The following is a 16,623-nucleotide window of genomic DNA, read 5'->3' as shown; positions in this document are numbered from 1 at the left end:
ACAAACTTTTCAATTTTCGTAATTTCCCCATGAGGAAAATCGAGGAAAGTCCACCCCCATCAATTCCAATGCTCTTTCTCTCTCGGAAATTCTTCCATGCAGAAAGTTTTAGAAAATTAATTTCATGAGAATCTTTGTAATCTCATGAGAAAGGCAACATTGAATTCTCATGAAAGCTCTGAAATTGTCGCAGTGCAATCAATAAATTCCGTTGATTTTCCTTGGTTTTCTTTCTTTCTATATATTTTTTTAAACGGTCCACACCCCATAATTTTGTGGGGCAACACATTCTCACGAATAATTCAGAAAAATGACCCAAAAGGGATTTCATTTGCCGGTCCTAAGCAAACCTCACCTTGCCGGCAGGAAAAGGGGTGGGAGTGTGGCAAACTTTTATTATTATTCTATTCTTTCGATTGTGGGGGTGGGAGGCTTTGTGGGGCGAAGGGCGCATTCCTGATGTGGAGAAAATTGTAATGTATAGAAGAGAGAGCTTCCCTAGAAATAGCATCATCCGCAACGAGGGGAAAAGCTATCGATCGGCTCCCTCCTAAAACTTTCTCCACACCGAACTGTATCAGCTGCCGAAGTCCAGTGCCACACGATGTCTGGTGAAGTTCACACGTTTTGAGGGCAAACCCACAAGCAGTGTCACCGTGAAAGTCGCCTTGAGAGCTTTTCATTGCGCCTTTCGTTGTGCTTTTGGGGCCCTTTCTTGCGGTAGTGCCGCGAACATTCGCGGAAGGGGTTTGGAATTTATTTTCCCGCCAAACTTGTGCCCAAAAGCGGGTGCGTGGTGTTGGGCAGGAAAAAAAGCCCCCACATATAGCGCAATCAAATGTGCCGGAATATTCGTGATAAACTGTTCAAACAAGAGAGTAAATGGTGTGGCAGCTGAGGAACAAAGTGCAATGATTAACGGCGTTTATTGAGTGATTTTGCTGTGTTGTGGAGAAGTACATTTATTAGCCGTTTTATAATTTATATATAAAAATTTATTCTTTATTTATTTATTCAAAAAGAAAACCCTCCCCCACTCACCCTTAATAAAATAAAACATTACGATGAGTTTGTCATTTCGCCATAGAACGCCATAGCATATATAAATAATATTATGATCATCCCATTGGTGAGTGATTCAAAATCTCATTGCTGCATCATAAATCATTTGAACCAATTGGCGGGGAAGTAGAAGAAGCCAAGTGCCGCATCATGCCGAATAGTTTAAGACTGCCAGAAACATCCCGATCCCGCATTGCCTTCGTCAGAGTACCACCGGAATCTGATGATTCTTCCCATAACAGCCATGATTCACCGTGAGTTTCATTAAATCGAAAAATATGAGTGTTGTCTCCAATGTGCTTGTTATTGTTTTTTTTTCGTTTTAATTTTTCCCTCAAATTTGTGTCATCAATTATCGTAATTAAAATGGTTTAGTTGTTTTTGCTCCACGAATTAATGGTGCGTAGAAAAAGTTCAAGTGAACTATTTAATAATTATTTTGTTGATTTTACGGGGAATTTCGGGTTAGTAATGAGATGAGATAGTTTTGGAGGGAGTTGATGAATTATCTATGCTTCAAGCACATAAGCTTCATGAGCATTATTTTCCATTTTTTAATCAACAAGATTTAAAAACAATAATAGAATAAAAATTCAAAGCATTAAAAGTCTTTGGGAACTTCTGAAAAATTTATATGACTGTAAAAAATCCACTAATTTAATAAGAACAAAATTCTATGCTGCATAAGCTTCATGTGTTTTCACAAATCAGTTTCATTCTGAAAGCTATTTTTACGTATGGAAATCATGCTTTGTATTTGCTTGATATTTAACAGATTATCAAGAAATAAATTATTTTCTTAATAGTAAAATAATACATTTCAATGCTCTATGTGCACATGGTTCATAAGCTTCTACTACATATGATTGGTAAATAAAAGTTTTTCAATAATATTTAGGCAAAAATACAATCAGATTCATTTAATAGATTAACAGAAACTGCTTAGATTTTGATAATTAATCAAACTAAAATTAAAGAAGCTTATCCTCTATGCGTATACACTCATGCATAATTTAATAAATCAACTCTGGAAATTAATATATTTGTATTGAAACTTGTTAATTCTGAAAAATTATTAATAAACTCAAATTATTTTATATTTATTTAATTCATTTTAATGTTTATTGAATAAACAATACGGATTTATTTCAAAGATTTTTAATAAAAACTTTTTATGCCTCATTTAAAACAAGGACTATCTATGTTGCGAAAAGTTCAAAATCATTGCGATTCTTTAACTTTCACTTTATATGAGAGATTGCACACAAATGTGGTTAAAAAATATATACGCGGTCAATAACATTTTTATTGAGATAAACCTTAAATTCTTAAGCAAATATTAATCTCGCATAACTAAAACTTATTCACCTTGTTTTTTTTCGTTTTGTTAATTTATTCAAGACGCTCCAAAGTTATTCATGTACTTGGTTGGATAAATCAATCGAAAATGTTGAAAAAGAGACTTAAAATAGATTTTGTATTTGAAAGAATTTAACTGGAGGGAAAAAACTGTACAGAGTGGAAATTTCCATAAAAATCTCTAAATTGTGTGATTTTTTTGATTGATGAGAAAGGTCAATTTTCATTCAAAATCCAAAAAAAAGTTTTTAAAAAAGCTCTTTATTCAATTGTGCACAAATTCGACCTCAAGCTGTGGTGTTTGAATTGATGCTTAAAGTATTTCTTGGAAAGTTTTCGGGGGGGCGAGCTTTTCTCCTGGCAAATTGGCAAATAAGTCGTGGTCAATTGGTATTTTATCAATGGCAAATGGGTAAATTGGGGGGAGAAATTTTTTTTCTTGCTCTCTATTTGCCCAATAGTTGTTTGTCCACCCACCTTCATGCGAGAAAAATATCGCCGGAAAAATTGATTGTTTGCCCAGCCGTACGGGGGGAGTGGAATCATCCCAATATTGCACCATAAACACACCCGCAAAGAACTATTGTTAACCTCTGACACGGGCGAGTCACTTCCATGGAAATTCCATTTTTTTTCTCGGGAAAGCCAACGCGCGAAAAAGGTCTAGGTTAAGTTTTATGGTCACAGTGGAAAAATTGATTAAAATGCAAACAACTTCTGCGCCGAGTGTGCAAAAAAAAAATTTACTCATCTATTGCATAAAAATTCTTTTTCTTGATTGATGTGAAAACAATTTTATTCGTTCACAGGGTGGGTCAATTAGACTGTTGAAGTTGGGAAAAATTCTTATTGCTTCGTATTAGTTGAAAATTAATTTTTGTTAACGTCTTAATGCCTTAAAATTGTGTTTATCGATCAAATAATAAACATATTTTTACTATATTTTTTAATCAAAATCTTTCACATAGATTCTTTTAATCCAAAGAAATTTTTACAATGTGATTTTTAAAGAATTTCAACGCATTTTCTTTAAGAGTTCTTAAAGAAATTTGGCAGATAAAATAATGAACATTTGAAGCGGACTACCTTGTGTTGCAGATACCACACATTTTTATATTGATATTTCAATTTATCTAATTACATACGACAATAGCGCTGTGAGGAAACAACAGCGTATTAAGTAAATTGTCTGCAGCTGCCCAGAAATGGCATTTTTCCTCGTTGGAGTTTTATTTTTTTCTCTCAAAGGCAAATGATTAATAAAGAAGAATCCCCTTTGAGAAAAATTAATAATTATTCCATATGCGGTTGGCACACGATTTTTTCTTTAATACATTACAAGTTCAAGTGAGATCAATTTGATGTAAATGAGATATGATGAGGAGGTTCTTCTCCTTTTTCTATTTTGTTTTTCAAATGATGCTTAAGAAGATCAATTTCCATGGCACGCGACATGGACATTTCACAAGAGATAGCCCCAATCATCAAATGATGAAGATGATTCAATTCATTGGAGATGAGAACCCAAAATGAGAGAATTTTCTTAATTAGGAATTGTTACCAAGTTAATTATTTTGTCTTTCGCAATGTTTTAATTGACAGTGATTATTTTTGAAGCTCTATGGCATGGATGCTGTGTTAGCAATTGCCAATTATATTGATCATCTTACTCAATCAAATGGGACCCGAATGCGCGTCTTCGCAATGGATCAATTCGAAGGCACACGCCATCATTTCCACAATTACATATCCCTAAAAATAATTTTTCTTCTTTGTAAGGCGTCACCCCTCCGCGTGGTATTTTGCACTAAATATAGCGCGCCAGAGAGTCGGAAAATCTAATTGAATCGATCGCCCAGGTGCCCGCTAAAAGGGGTGGTGGAGAGGCGTTTTATTAATTGATTAAATAGCTCACTGACTCGTCATCAGCGTCACGCGTTATCACTGCGACGATGGAAGGGAACTCTCGTACATACATATGTACATATCACAGGAAGAGTCTGTCTTTTCTCCCCCCTCATCGTTCATGTTAAATCGATTTTTTTACTCCACACATCTATACGGAATTTATGTTTTCTCCACCCTCAACATTGACCCTGTTTCTCACATTTTCAACCTACTCTGAAAAAGGAAAAAAAGCACACACCCCCCGAAGTTTCTTTGCCCGCCACACGCGCACGTCAGTGGGTGGTATTTGAATTTTTTAAGTTGACGCCACGAGGAGTTTAAAAAGACATCCTAAAATTGAAAAGAAATAAGTCATGTCTCATGGGAAGAGAAAAGTTGACACAGGTTGAGTGTTTTGCTGGCTTTTATACATTGAAATTGAAATTGAATCTGTCTCTCTCACCTTTGAGTAAGCAACTCAACTTCCCTTCTTTATGTTGCTTTTGAAGGTTGACCTATTAAAAATTCATGAAAATGCCTTTATTTATTACATTTTAAAATTCATTTACAATGATTAAGATAGAAAATGTTGTTTCTGAGCTGAAATGACAGCAAAAAAATTGTTTTCAAAATCAAAATATCAATTTTGGGACACTTCAATTAATCCACCCTATGGGGATTCCCAAAAATATTTATTTCTACCTTTTCAAAAATTATTTGCGCATGAAAACTCTTTAAGAACAATAGAAAAAACATATTTAAAAAATTAATAGAAGTTGGGAAATCATTTCCCATACAGATCACTATAAAAAAAAGTATCTGCTGTCGTAATTTCATGAAATAAGGAAACAATGACGCAAAATGCAGAATGTGGCAATATTTTTGATAATAAAATAGTCATTATTTTTGCTCTCAATAGTTTCACACTCAATTAACTTTTCCAAGTCTGATTGAATTGCTCCAACGTGTCTATATCGATCGTACATTTTTCTAGTGGACATTGTCTGAGTGGGGTAAATATATTTTTGAATTAATATTAAATCACTTCAAAAATAAGTTGCGACCACTTACTGGGAAAGAGGAAGTTTCCTTGAGTACTTTGTACATTTTCATTAAATACAAATTATCTGGAGAATCCGTTAGAGCCGTTAATTTTCAATAAATGACAAATGTTTGAATTTGACAATTAATTCCAAGGCGAGTGAGAACGAATTGTAACGAACCAATAAGAAGAAAGACGAAGACTCCCGAATGATGTCTTAAAGAATTTCAAATCAAAAATTAATTTTAAATTATTCATTCGTCATTTTGATTGCAAAATATGTTGCAATCCTTGGCGTACACACGATTTTCATTTTTTTCCTAAATATAAAATGGGAGGATATTTTTAGCAAAGAAAAAAATATAAATCTCCGAGAAATCTCTGACAAAATTGAAATTCATAAAATAAATATTCATTTCCAATTTACATTTTTGCATTAGTCAAGTAATTAACTTTTGCCTCCCTGTTTGCAATTGCTTCTTAGAAAATTCTCTGATTCATATGTATTTTCCAATTAAGATTTTGCTAAAGCATATGACAAAATTAGAATTTTTCTCAATAAAACCTGAATGGAGATTTGTTAAATTTCAATTAAGCGTAAACATTCTTTTCATTTTTTTATCTTAGAACATTAATTTATAAAGCAATTGCGATAAGACATAAATTCATTTAAGCGCTTATTTGTCAACAATATGTTTTTTTTTGTACAAATTCAAAATTTCATGCTCTACTGAATTATTTTTTGCGACCGTTATGAAGCTAGGAGAATTTTCTGATTAATTTAAAATTAATTTAATTAAACTTCCCGGTGGTGCTTCTCATTAAATTAATTCTTTCGAAAATTCTACAAAATAATACACCAGTAATTTATACAAATTAATGGAAAATTTTTCCGCAAAATCCTCCGGAGGGATTGATAATAATAAAAAATCCACACAGTGATGGCCAAGAAAATGTATTTCATTAAAATTAATTAGTCAGTTCGTCATACTACCTATAATGATAATAGAGAGAGATTTTTTTCCTCCTCATTTTTGCTCCCAAAACAATTCAATATAAAAGCTGACCAGCCGCTGAAATGCCTCGTTATCACTAACCGTGGTGTTCAGGTTGTGTTTCCATGGCGAAATTGCTCTCACATTTTTGGTGCTGTTGCCTTGAAATAAAAAAAATCAACTGTCCAGGGGGGCGAATGAAAAGCAAAAGCACCTCCCTCTGACCCCACGTGCCCCATTGATTCTGTGATGTGGAAAATGTGGAGAAAATTGCGGTGGTTTCGTGGATGAAATAATATAGTTGTGGTATATGTTTAATTTGGACAATTTTTCTGGGACGCCATCGGTATCCGCATAACCGGTCCATTGTCTGCTCAAGTCAATTTTGCACTATAATGTTGGCAATTTCTGGCAATTAGGTGTCTGGTGACAGAAATGAAGGTCTTTAATTTATTATAAAGCGCTCTACCTCTTAAACATGTAGTTTTGATTGAAAATTAATGGATTTTCAAGAGCTTTCACAGTGAGGGCTCACCCGTACAGTCTCACAATTGTTCACACCTGAAGATGCAAAAATTCCCTCCCAACAAATACATAATTATGCAGAGTTTGGATCATTTTGTCGCACAGAGATTACATAAAAAAAATAAAACACAAAGAGAAGCATTTTTTTGCAACACAATAAGATTCTTTTTTTCAAGGTCCCACAGAGACATGACGCAGTGAAAATAAATCTTGACCAAAAATCTAGATGCATTCATTATGATAAAATTTCGATATGATCAAAAAGTTTAGATGCCCATACACAAGTTTGCAACAGCAAAAAATAATTTCCCACGATTGTAGTTTATGGAGAGCCTCCTCCGCATTGTAGGTATAAATAAATATAGGTTATTTGTAGCACATAACTTACATAAATTAACGCGAAAATTTCCGTTTTTAATGCACATTCTTTTGTGAAAAATGTTTCTATTTTGCAGAAAGGGGGTTATGCATTTTTAGGGCTCTATTGGCAGCAATGAAAAATTATTTGAATTATTTTTGTTTATGAAGCATATGCTTGATACTACACAAAATTAGTTACAATATGGGCGGGGTTTATTAACCTTAAAGCTAATTTTCAAGAATTCTTATTTGCCAGTGAGAGATCCAGACTTTTATTGATTCTATTTTCAACTTATTTTTTAAAAACTTCGTGAGTTAAAAATTACAAAAAAATTTAACTTTATTTCTCAAAAATTTCCCCTGACAAAATTTAGCCCTTTTTGTCGTTAATTTATTCAAGAAATTCTTACATCCGGAAAATCAATTCATTTTCACATTATGTATTTTACATAAAAATCACGCAAGCCATCATACCCATAGCCCTTTTGATCTGAATTCTGGCAAAATAGATTTATTTTGGACTCTTTTATTCTCTTTTTTTTTTTCTTTCCACCCATTTTCATTCACGATGGCGTGTTGGGAATCCATTTAATGTGAAAAGTTTTGTAAACATTGTTGCTATCACACGATCAAGTGCGAAGGCTTTCCTGTACTTGAAATCACCCACTACAATGCTTGTCTTCTATCTCTGCACTCTTGGTAATTTATCTATTAAATTCCCTCAGCGAGAAGCCTCATTAAGTTGTGCTGATGATTCAATTAATTTTTCTATTTTAATAAATTTTTCTAATAAATTACTAGTCGGGATCCAGATGAGGAAGTTTGTGACGACAGTTGGCTAGTTCCTGAATCTTGAGAACTATTTCATTCTGAATGGATAGAAAAATTCTATGTGATTGATGGGGGGTTATTTTTGCGCTGGGGCATTGATCGCGCACAAATCAATGGCGGCTTTTGGAACCAAAAAGCGATCATTCAACTCCCTTGATCTTATTTTGTACATTGGCGATCATCTCGAGTTCACGATCGGCAATTTGGTGTTCAATTTGTGTCTAGGTTAGTACTCGCGGTGTTTTTTTGTTTAGCCGATTGGATGGAGATCAATCAATATTTTGCACAATTGCAATTGTGTGATCAATATGGGGCGCGATCGTGTGTTTTTGTGTGGAAATTTGTAAATATTTGTGAGAGGATCGCCTGGAGATGTTTTGATTGACATGAAAATGTGACGATCGTGGTAAAAAGTAAATGTTTATGGAATTCCATCGTCCACTTAACTCGTTTGGAGTTATGTGCTTTTCCGGGGCGCGATCGCGCGCGCAAAAGCAAGAATATTTCCAAAAAAAAAAAGCCCAATTTGCGAGACTTCTTCAGGTGACCTTCCACGTGTGATTCCCTACAAGAGCTAAATACCATGCGGAGAGTGTTTGGATAAGGCGCGCGATCAGTTCGTGAAACATGGATCGTCCGTCGATCACTCTGTGCTTGTATATAGATTTTTATGTAGGCGCCTCTCGGTTTTAATATTGTATATGCGGTGTGTGTTGTACATATAGAAAAGTCGTTATATAGAAATTCGCAGTTGGTTGGTTACATCGCCACCACATAGTCGACTAACATTCCGTGTCGAACTTCTGCTGTGAGCAGATCCCATTTCAATTAAAATTGCGTTTTCTCACTGGACCACGAGTGTTGGGTGCAACTAAATAATTATTTTGTCTCCCTCTGGGATAAAAAAATTGTGTTCAATTTGGTAGAAAAATTTATAAAAAATCAGTGATTTGTTTTTCGAAAGATTTTCAAAAGGAAAGAATATTTAAAAGAAAATTTGTGGCAAATCCGGAGAAGCATTTTCTCGATGGAGAAAGAAGGAGGAAAAAGTATGAGAAGAAAAATTGTGCAAATTAATTCTCTGTAAAACGCCGTGTATTGCCAATCGTCAATCAATTAACTGTTTTTCTCGTGCAATTTTCCCTCAATCTCATTGTATATAATTTTAGTGGTTTTCATCAAATTGGATTTATTTTCCTCCATTGTTTGAGCGCACAAGGAAAAAAATTGTACCATGTGAATTTATTATTTTTTCCTTCGAAAAAAAAAAATTTGTGTGAAGAAGAAACTCTTTAGAGAGACACTTTCGCGATCTTCTCGATCTTCTAGAGTTTCATTGAAGCACACAGAGGAGGTGCATTGAATGGTTTGTGGTGCATTTGCAACAAGGAAAGTTGACGAGACAAGGTGTGTGCGGAGATTATTTCTTGGTGCAAAAAGTAAAGCTACCACAAAATTTTTGCTAAAACGTGAACTAAACACTGTGAGAAAGTGATCGGGCGTGGAAAATGTGTGTGCGCGCGTGAATGTGCGTGAGTTTTGAAGGCGCAAAGGAGGATAATTTTTTGAATTAAAAATAACGTTGAGGGAAAAATCGTGTGAGAAGAAAATCAAGCGGTGATTCACATTAATTGATTGAGGATTGATCGGTGGAGTAATTGTTGCGAAAATTCTAAATACGGAAATGAGAATAAATGGACGAAATTGTGTCTAAAGTTCGTGGAAATTCTATAAAGAAAAATTCAATTATTTCATAGAATTAATTTGCGGCCTTTTCAACATTTTCTTTTGCAAAAATATTTTCCATTTCGCTCCCAAAAAAATAAAAAGAAACATATCTCCATCAATATTTACTGAATGAGGCATCTTTTCGCTTTGTAAATGATATTTTTTGTTAAATGATCTCTGACCCCATACAATCAAATGTAGGTTTAAGAATCACATCATTCGAGAATGATTCAATACGTCCGTGGATTTTTTTTTCACTCCAATGAATGTTACATTTCATGTTTACCCAAAAAAAAGACCAAAAACGCAATCACATGACATAAAATTGCCCAGGAAATTCAATTAATCACACACTTTCTGCCCCAAAGATTTCCCATTGGATTTTCCCGAAACATTTCAAAATTCTCCCTTTAATTTTTTGTTGTTTTGCGTAACTTCCTCGACAAGATGAGAACGAAATTATGTTGGAAAGAGCACCTCGTTTAAAATCTTTGTCCGAAGGTATAAATATGCGATGCTCTTAATTTTAGAACATCAGGCACGCTTTTTGTCTCCAAGTATAAAATTGTACCTAAAATCCACTCACGAGGAATTTAGTTTCCCAACCACATTTCGTTCTGCTTCCCATTTAGCGTATCAGTTGGGATTCTGTGAATGAGAGAGAGGAGAAAGATAGTTGAAATTGATATCTTTGAAAATGTGAAATGATTGTAGAAGAATGAATCGCTTTTGAATAGCATTAATGCTTAGTTTACAATTTTTCTTGAACTAAGGAATAAGTTGAGATAGAAAAAATATTTTTTATAATTCATTTATTTTGAAATGTTGTCCTAAATCGGACTCTTAAAAATTTATTTGAAGCAAAGAAAAGTTTAAAAAAAAAGTATATATTCAAAATATTTTAAAGAATTCTAATTGACTTAAGCCAAAGAAAAAGAATCACAGTTAAAAGAAGAATTTTCAATAATAAAACTCATACTAAATTGACTTTATAAAAAGAAACACGCTCAAGTTGAATCTTCAATTGAATAAATTAATTAGAATCTCTATTTTGAATTGAGAATCAAGGCAAATTAATTGAAATTTACAATTCAAGAAAAAAGTCAATCATAACGCGTCCAGTTATAAGAGTTGGTATACCACAACGCGGATGGGTCAGTCTATGCGTTGTAATTTAATTTTTAAGTAGTATTAGTAGGCAAAGGTGATTTTTTTATGAAATTCATCAATTCGAAAGACAAAAATGGTTATATCTCAAGTTCTATTGCACATACAGAAATTTCTTGACTAGTTTTGGAAAGGTATTCAAATAAGCTATAATCTGACATATATTTCGATACATTTCAAGGTCACCTCCAGAACACAAAATGGCGGTTTTTGGTCTACCAAAACATTTTTTTGCACTTTTCGTCCTAAAGGAATGGTTCTAGAGGTTTCTGATGTTCTAGAAAGTTGTAGAGAATTGCAAAACCTTTAATTTGATACCAAATTGAGCAAAATCGGACAATCTGTTCAAGAGATATGGCTTTTAGAACTTTTCAAATTCAAGAATTTTTCAAATGGCCATATCTTCTAAACGGCGACATAGATTTTCTTCATTTTCGGACTGGTGAAAGATATTGAGTCAGGCTACAACATATCAAAATTTAAAAGATTTGCCTAATGGGGATTCGGAGATATTACCCCTTAAAGTTAGGCAATTTTTGTTTTTGTTTTTAGCGCCTCTTGCGGATGTTTTTGGAACTTGAAATGTTCTAGACATTTGTAGGGCTTATCGAAACCTTTCATTTGATACCAAGATGATCAAAATCGGTCAAGCCGTTCTCGAGTTATATCGAAAAAACACTTTTTGCTTTAGGACGCCATATTTGCTAAACCGCTCGATCGATTTTCAAGTATGAATTGTTGATGAAAACGTCTCACTGAGCTCTACAACATACTAAAATTTCAGACCTCTAACTTTAAGGGAACTGGTCGACGGTATTTCAAAATGGCGGACGGCGGCCATCTTGGATTTCGAAAATGCGAAAAAATGAAATTTTACACCCACATTTCTATAGAAAACTTCAAACCGGAAGTCTCTATCTGTTACCGTTCTCGAATTATAAGGCAAAGTTTGGGCGACCGGCCGGCAGGCCGGCCGGATCAAAATTTTTCCACCACCATTTTCGCAATGTGGGTTGTCTAAAACGTGCTCATATCAAGTTTGAGCCCGATCTGAGGTGGTCGGTTTTTCCGACGATTACAATACTTGGTATGCCACGATTGTGGTATACCAACTAATTCACTATTGCATAAAACAAATTATTATCTGATTAATTAACATGATTAACTCTCAATTTCATTCATTCATTCAATATCAAACACATAAATTACTTGTGTTCCATCCCTCGATTTATGAAGAAAAACCAGCGATTAAATTCTTTAAAAATAAACATTGGAATTGTCAAAAACCAGTTTGAAATGGAAATGAACCAGAATAATAGTTTGAAAAGCCGGAAATCAATAAAATTGTTTGATAGGTTTGATATAAATAAATTGAGCAATTACACTGGAGATTTCTTATTGAAATGTAAATGTTTTATTAACTAGATAGAATCAGTTATTAATTACATATTGAGCAAGCATGCGGCTTGACAACTAAGAAGCTTTCAAATTTGTACCTTTCGCGCTAAAATTATTATTAAAACGATTAAAAGAATCATTAGCGGTATCTTACAAAAAAAACACCTGCATTGCATGGGGAATTTATGATTGTCTAGAAGTGCAAATTAAGTTGAAAAACATTGGTAATGAAAGTCATAAAATTAATTTACAAACTGTTTACGATCACAATATGTTTTTAAATCAAATTGAGAAAATATTTTTGCAAAAAAAAATCCCATCATATGAGAGATCATTTAACGTTTTTGCGATCTTCTGTGAATCATGTCCAGAAAAAAATTCATGTCGATCGCATTTTAATACATTGGAAAAACATGGAAATTTTTCATTCAACAGTTAACAATGTCTGCTTGAACATTGAAGTACTTTTAGCGATCACGGATAGTTGATCGGGGAGTTTATATGGACAAACTCAAACAGTTTTATTGTTGTAAAAGTTTGTTTGCAAAAGTGATTTGAAAGTGAGACACGAAATTGAGATATTAACTGGCATAAGCAAACGGCCCAACAATGAAGGTTAAGGCAACGGGCAAAAGGATATTTCGCAGGAAGAAAAGCAAAAGAAATTCTGAAGAGATTGTGAAGCCAAAGTAAGTAAAGAAGATTTTTAGGATAAGAAAAAAAAGATCCTCATTGTCTTGATCTTCAAACATTAAGTATCAAGATCACCATTAATCATCCAATCTTCTCTCCAGACTCGCTCAACTAATTGTTTGCATAACATTTCTCAATTGGCACTCATATTGCAAAATGACCCCCTTCTCTCAATTTGAATAACAAAATAATTTGTGCATGATAGGGTGTACATACAGTACACCATGATTAAGGGATCCTCCGTAAAGTGTCATCCCTGATCATCATCCCAAGATATTCTCGTGGCCATAAATCACAATTGTGGCCAAGAAGATTGCACCAAGATGGCAAAAAGGGGAGATATACTCAAGACACTGCCTGGCAAGAAATTTCTCAATGAACAGTGTGTGCATTAATTAGAGTCTCTTCAATTGATTGATATGCTGATGGGTGTTAAATTGTGGGGATTTTATTTGTAAATTCTTGCAGAATATATCACAGCATATGGGGGAAGGCGAAACAAGAAATATTGACAATCACACGCGGAATGGAATTCAACGAGCATTTGCATTTTTCAGCGTGAATGACGTTCAATATTCTTAATTACAATTAATTGCTAATCATAATATCTAATAGAATAATGGAGGCATTCCTACCGGGGTGGTTAAATGAGAGGAAAATTTTCCAAGAAAACTTTCAAAGATTAAATTTTATTCAATTGTTGAATTTTTAAAAATAAGGATATTTTTTGGTCCTTAATTATCTTTTGCTTTAAATTTTAATTTCCCTTTTAGCTGTGATTCTTTCGAAGAAAAGAATAGCACAGCTTCTGTGTCCACTCTAAAACTCAAGGTCGTCGGATCGGGCTCAAACTTGGTATGAGCACGAATTAGAGTCCCCACATTCCAAAAAACGTATGCGCCGAAAAACTTTTCCGGCCGTCCGTCCGGCCGTCCGTCCGGCCGTCCGTCCGGCCGTCCGTCCGTCCGTAGTTTGGAGCTCAATTACAAGAGAACGGTAATAGATAGAGACTTGCGGTCAACGGCAAAGTTCAATTATCGACTAGAAGTCGTCCAACTATGATATCAAATTCACCCCCCCTCCCCTGCATCCGCCATTTTGAATTTTTTTCAATTTTGTTTTTGCTATATCTCAGCCTCTATTATAGCTAGAGGTCTGAAATTTTAATATGTTGTAGGGGCCTTTAAGACCTTTTCAACAATACCCCATTTCCAAAAATCGGACAAGCGGTTTAGCAAATATAGAGTTTTATAGAAAGTCGGCCATAACTCCTAAACCGCTTGACCGATTTGAACCAAACCGGTTTTGAATGAAAGATCTCAAGAAGGTCTACAATTATGTATACATAGGAAGTTTCAAAAGTTACCGCTAGAGGGCCTACAATCAAAAACAAAATTTTCGATGAGTTTTCGACCAGTTTTCGATTAATATCTCAAAAACTGGACGATAGATTTCGATTAAATTTTAGTATGTTGTAGGTGATAGACACACCTTTTAACCAAAAAAAAATAAAAAAAATTTATGTCGCGGTTTCTGAGATATAGACCAAAACAGGTTTCCATATGTACCGATTGTTGTAATATTGCCTTATATCGGCTTAACGGTACTAGATAGAGGATTTTTGATTGAAGTTTCAACAGGTATAGTGGGCATGACCTATCAGATTTTACTAATTTCAAAATTCAAAATGGCCGCCTTCTGCCATTTTGTTACATCAACAATTACTTTCACCTATTCACATATTTTTTAAACAAACTATTAGGCGCCCCGCGAAGCGGGGCGCCTTTTATATACATAAAAAATATATAAACATATAAAAATATATAAAAATATAAATATTGTACATATGTATATCAGTACAATGATGGTCCAGCAGAAAAGGGAATGTACTGGTAAGTTTCACTTACGGGCTGTGATTCTTTCTTCAGATGAAAGTCCAAGTGTAGTGAAGTACAATGATGGTCCAACAGAGTAAAGGGAATGTACTGGTAAGTTTCACTTACGGGCTGTGATTCTTCCTTCAGATGACAGTCCAAGTGTGGTGAAAATTGAGATGGATAAATTTTTAGGAATGGCTTTCTCACGCATCGAATCACAGCCAACGCGTGTAAATTCTGGGGAAAGGCTTACTCATGCGCGTTGGCTGTGATTCGTTGCGTGAGAAAGCCATTCCTAAAAATGTATCCATCTCAATTTTCACCACACTTGGACTGTCATCTGAAGGAAGAATCACAGCCCGTAAGTGAAACTTACCAGTACATTCCCTTTACTCTGTTGGACCATCATTGTACTTCACTACACTTGGACTTTCATCTGAAGAAAGAATCACAGCCCGTAATTTTTTCTCTGTTTTGTTTTCATTGAGAAAAACATTTTTTCTCGAATCTTTAAATTTAATATTTCCAACATAACGTGATAAGAAACCCAAGGCTGTGGAATTGTTTGAAATATATTAGCAAATTCTGACTCTTGATAACGGAGTGCATTGGTTTTGTTTGTAAACTAGAACATTAAACAAAATATTATTAAAGAATTTTGCATAAAAAATAATCTGTGGGGGGTTTGGAAGGGTTAAGGCGATTCAGTGATGTTTTTCATAATTTCAATTTAATGGATTTTTGTAAACAAAACTTGCTGGAATTGGCTATTTTTGCGAACATGATTGTAGAGAAAAATTAATTATTCTCTTAACGCGGAGTAAATGAATTTATTATTATTCTTTTAACGCAAGATAAATAGCTCTGATAGACGTTTTTACGACTTGAACAAAAATCAAAATTCTAAGTGTTTAATGAACAGAAGGAAAATAGATTTTTCATTAATATTTTCGTCTTTTAAAAATGCAAATGATTTAATATATTGTCAGGACTTTTTCAAAAATCTTTAAAATTAGAATTTCTAAAAGAATAATTAATTTCTTAATTTCTTTAAGATTAATAGGTTCATCGTCTTGAAAGGAAATCCAAAATCCTTTGATCCTTTCCCCCAATAATAATTTTTTTTATTCGCCCTAAAAATTTTCCTGAAATAGCTAACAAAAGCTAAATATATTTGCCTCCAAATAGACTCGTGCGCCCTAAATAGTTCCCACGAAATGTCAATGAAATCATCTATGATTAGCCCTTAATTTATCGAAAGCGTGATTATTTTTAGACCAGTCAAAAGAATGTTTTTCATCGGATATTGGGAGCAATTTTGGACAAAATAAAATATATTTTGTCTTTTGTGAAGTCTACAAAAGACATTTTATGAAGAGCAATTTTGAATAAAATATCTTTTGGGAGACTTTTGATATATTTTGTCGCCTTTTATGACGTGTTTTTTCTTTCGAGTGGAGAGTTTACAGATGGAAAAAATAAGAAGAAGATAACATTCCTATTAGGTTATGTTTACGTTTGGGGCAATTGAACAATCTGAACCTGAATCAATTTTTATGGAAATTCAAGTCAAGCATGTGTGTAGTCTATTAAGTACCCCAAGGATGTTTAGAAGACCAAAAAACCATCTGGCTTTTAGCTCATCAGTTCGATTTTCATAACACCAAGAAAATGTTAATGAGTCACTCTAATATGATTG

General features: G+C 33.9%; 1 protein-coding gene across 5 annotated transcripts in view; it reads left to right on the top strand.

Annotated features, from left to right (window-relative positions):
• Positions 1 to 590: 590 nt before the first annotated feature.
• LOC129789851 (P protein) overlaps positions 591 to 16,623 on the top strand; it is a 37,497-nt gene continuing 21,464 nt past the window's right edge. Inside the window, exons 1-2 of one of the 5 annotated variants that reach the window (XM_055826931.1) lie at positions 591 to 956; positions 12,790 to 13,043. In XM_055826931.1, coding sequence (XP_055682906.1) covers positions 12,964 to 13,043 — 80 coding nt within the window. In that variant the 5' untranslated portion in view covers positions 591 to 956; positions 12,790 to 12,963. Of the gene's footprint in view, positions 1,317 to 7,202; positions 9,679 to 12,789; positions 13,044 to 16,623 lie in introns of those variants that run through there. The other 4 variants (XM_055826933.1, XM_055826930.1, XM_055826932.1 and 1 more) reach the window with 4 other exon arrangements.

Source organism: Lutzomyia longipalpis, chromosome 2 (genome assembly GCF_024334085.1).
Source record: "Lutzomyia longipalpis isolate SR_M1_2022 chromosome 2, ASM2433408v1".
NCBI classification, from domain to species: Eukaryota; Metazoa; Arthropoda; class Insecta; order Diptera; family Psychodidae; genus Lutzomyia; species Lutzomyia longipalpis.
This window is presented reverse-complemented; position numbering and strand designations above follow the sequence as displayed.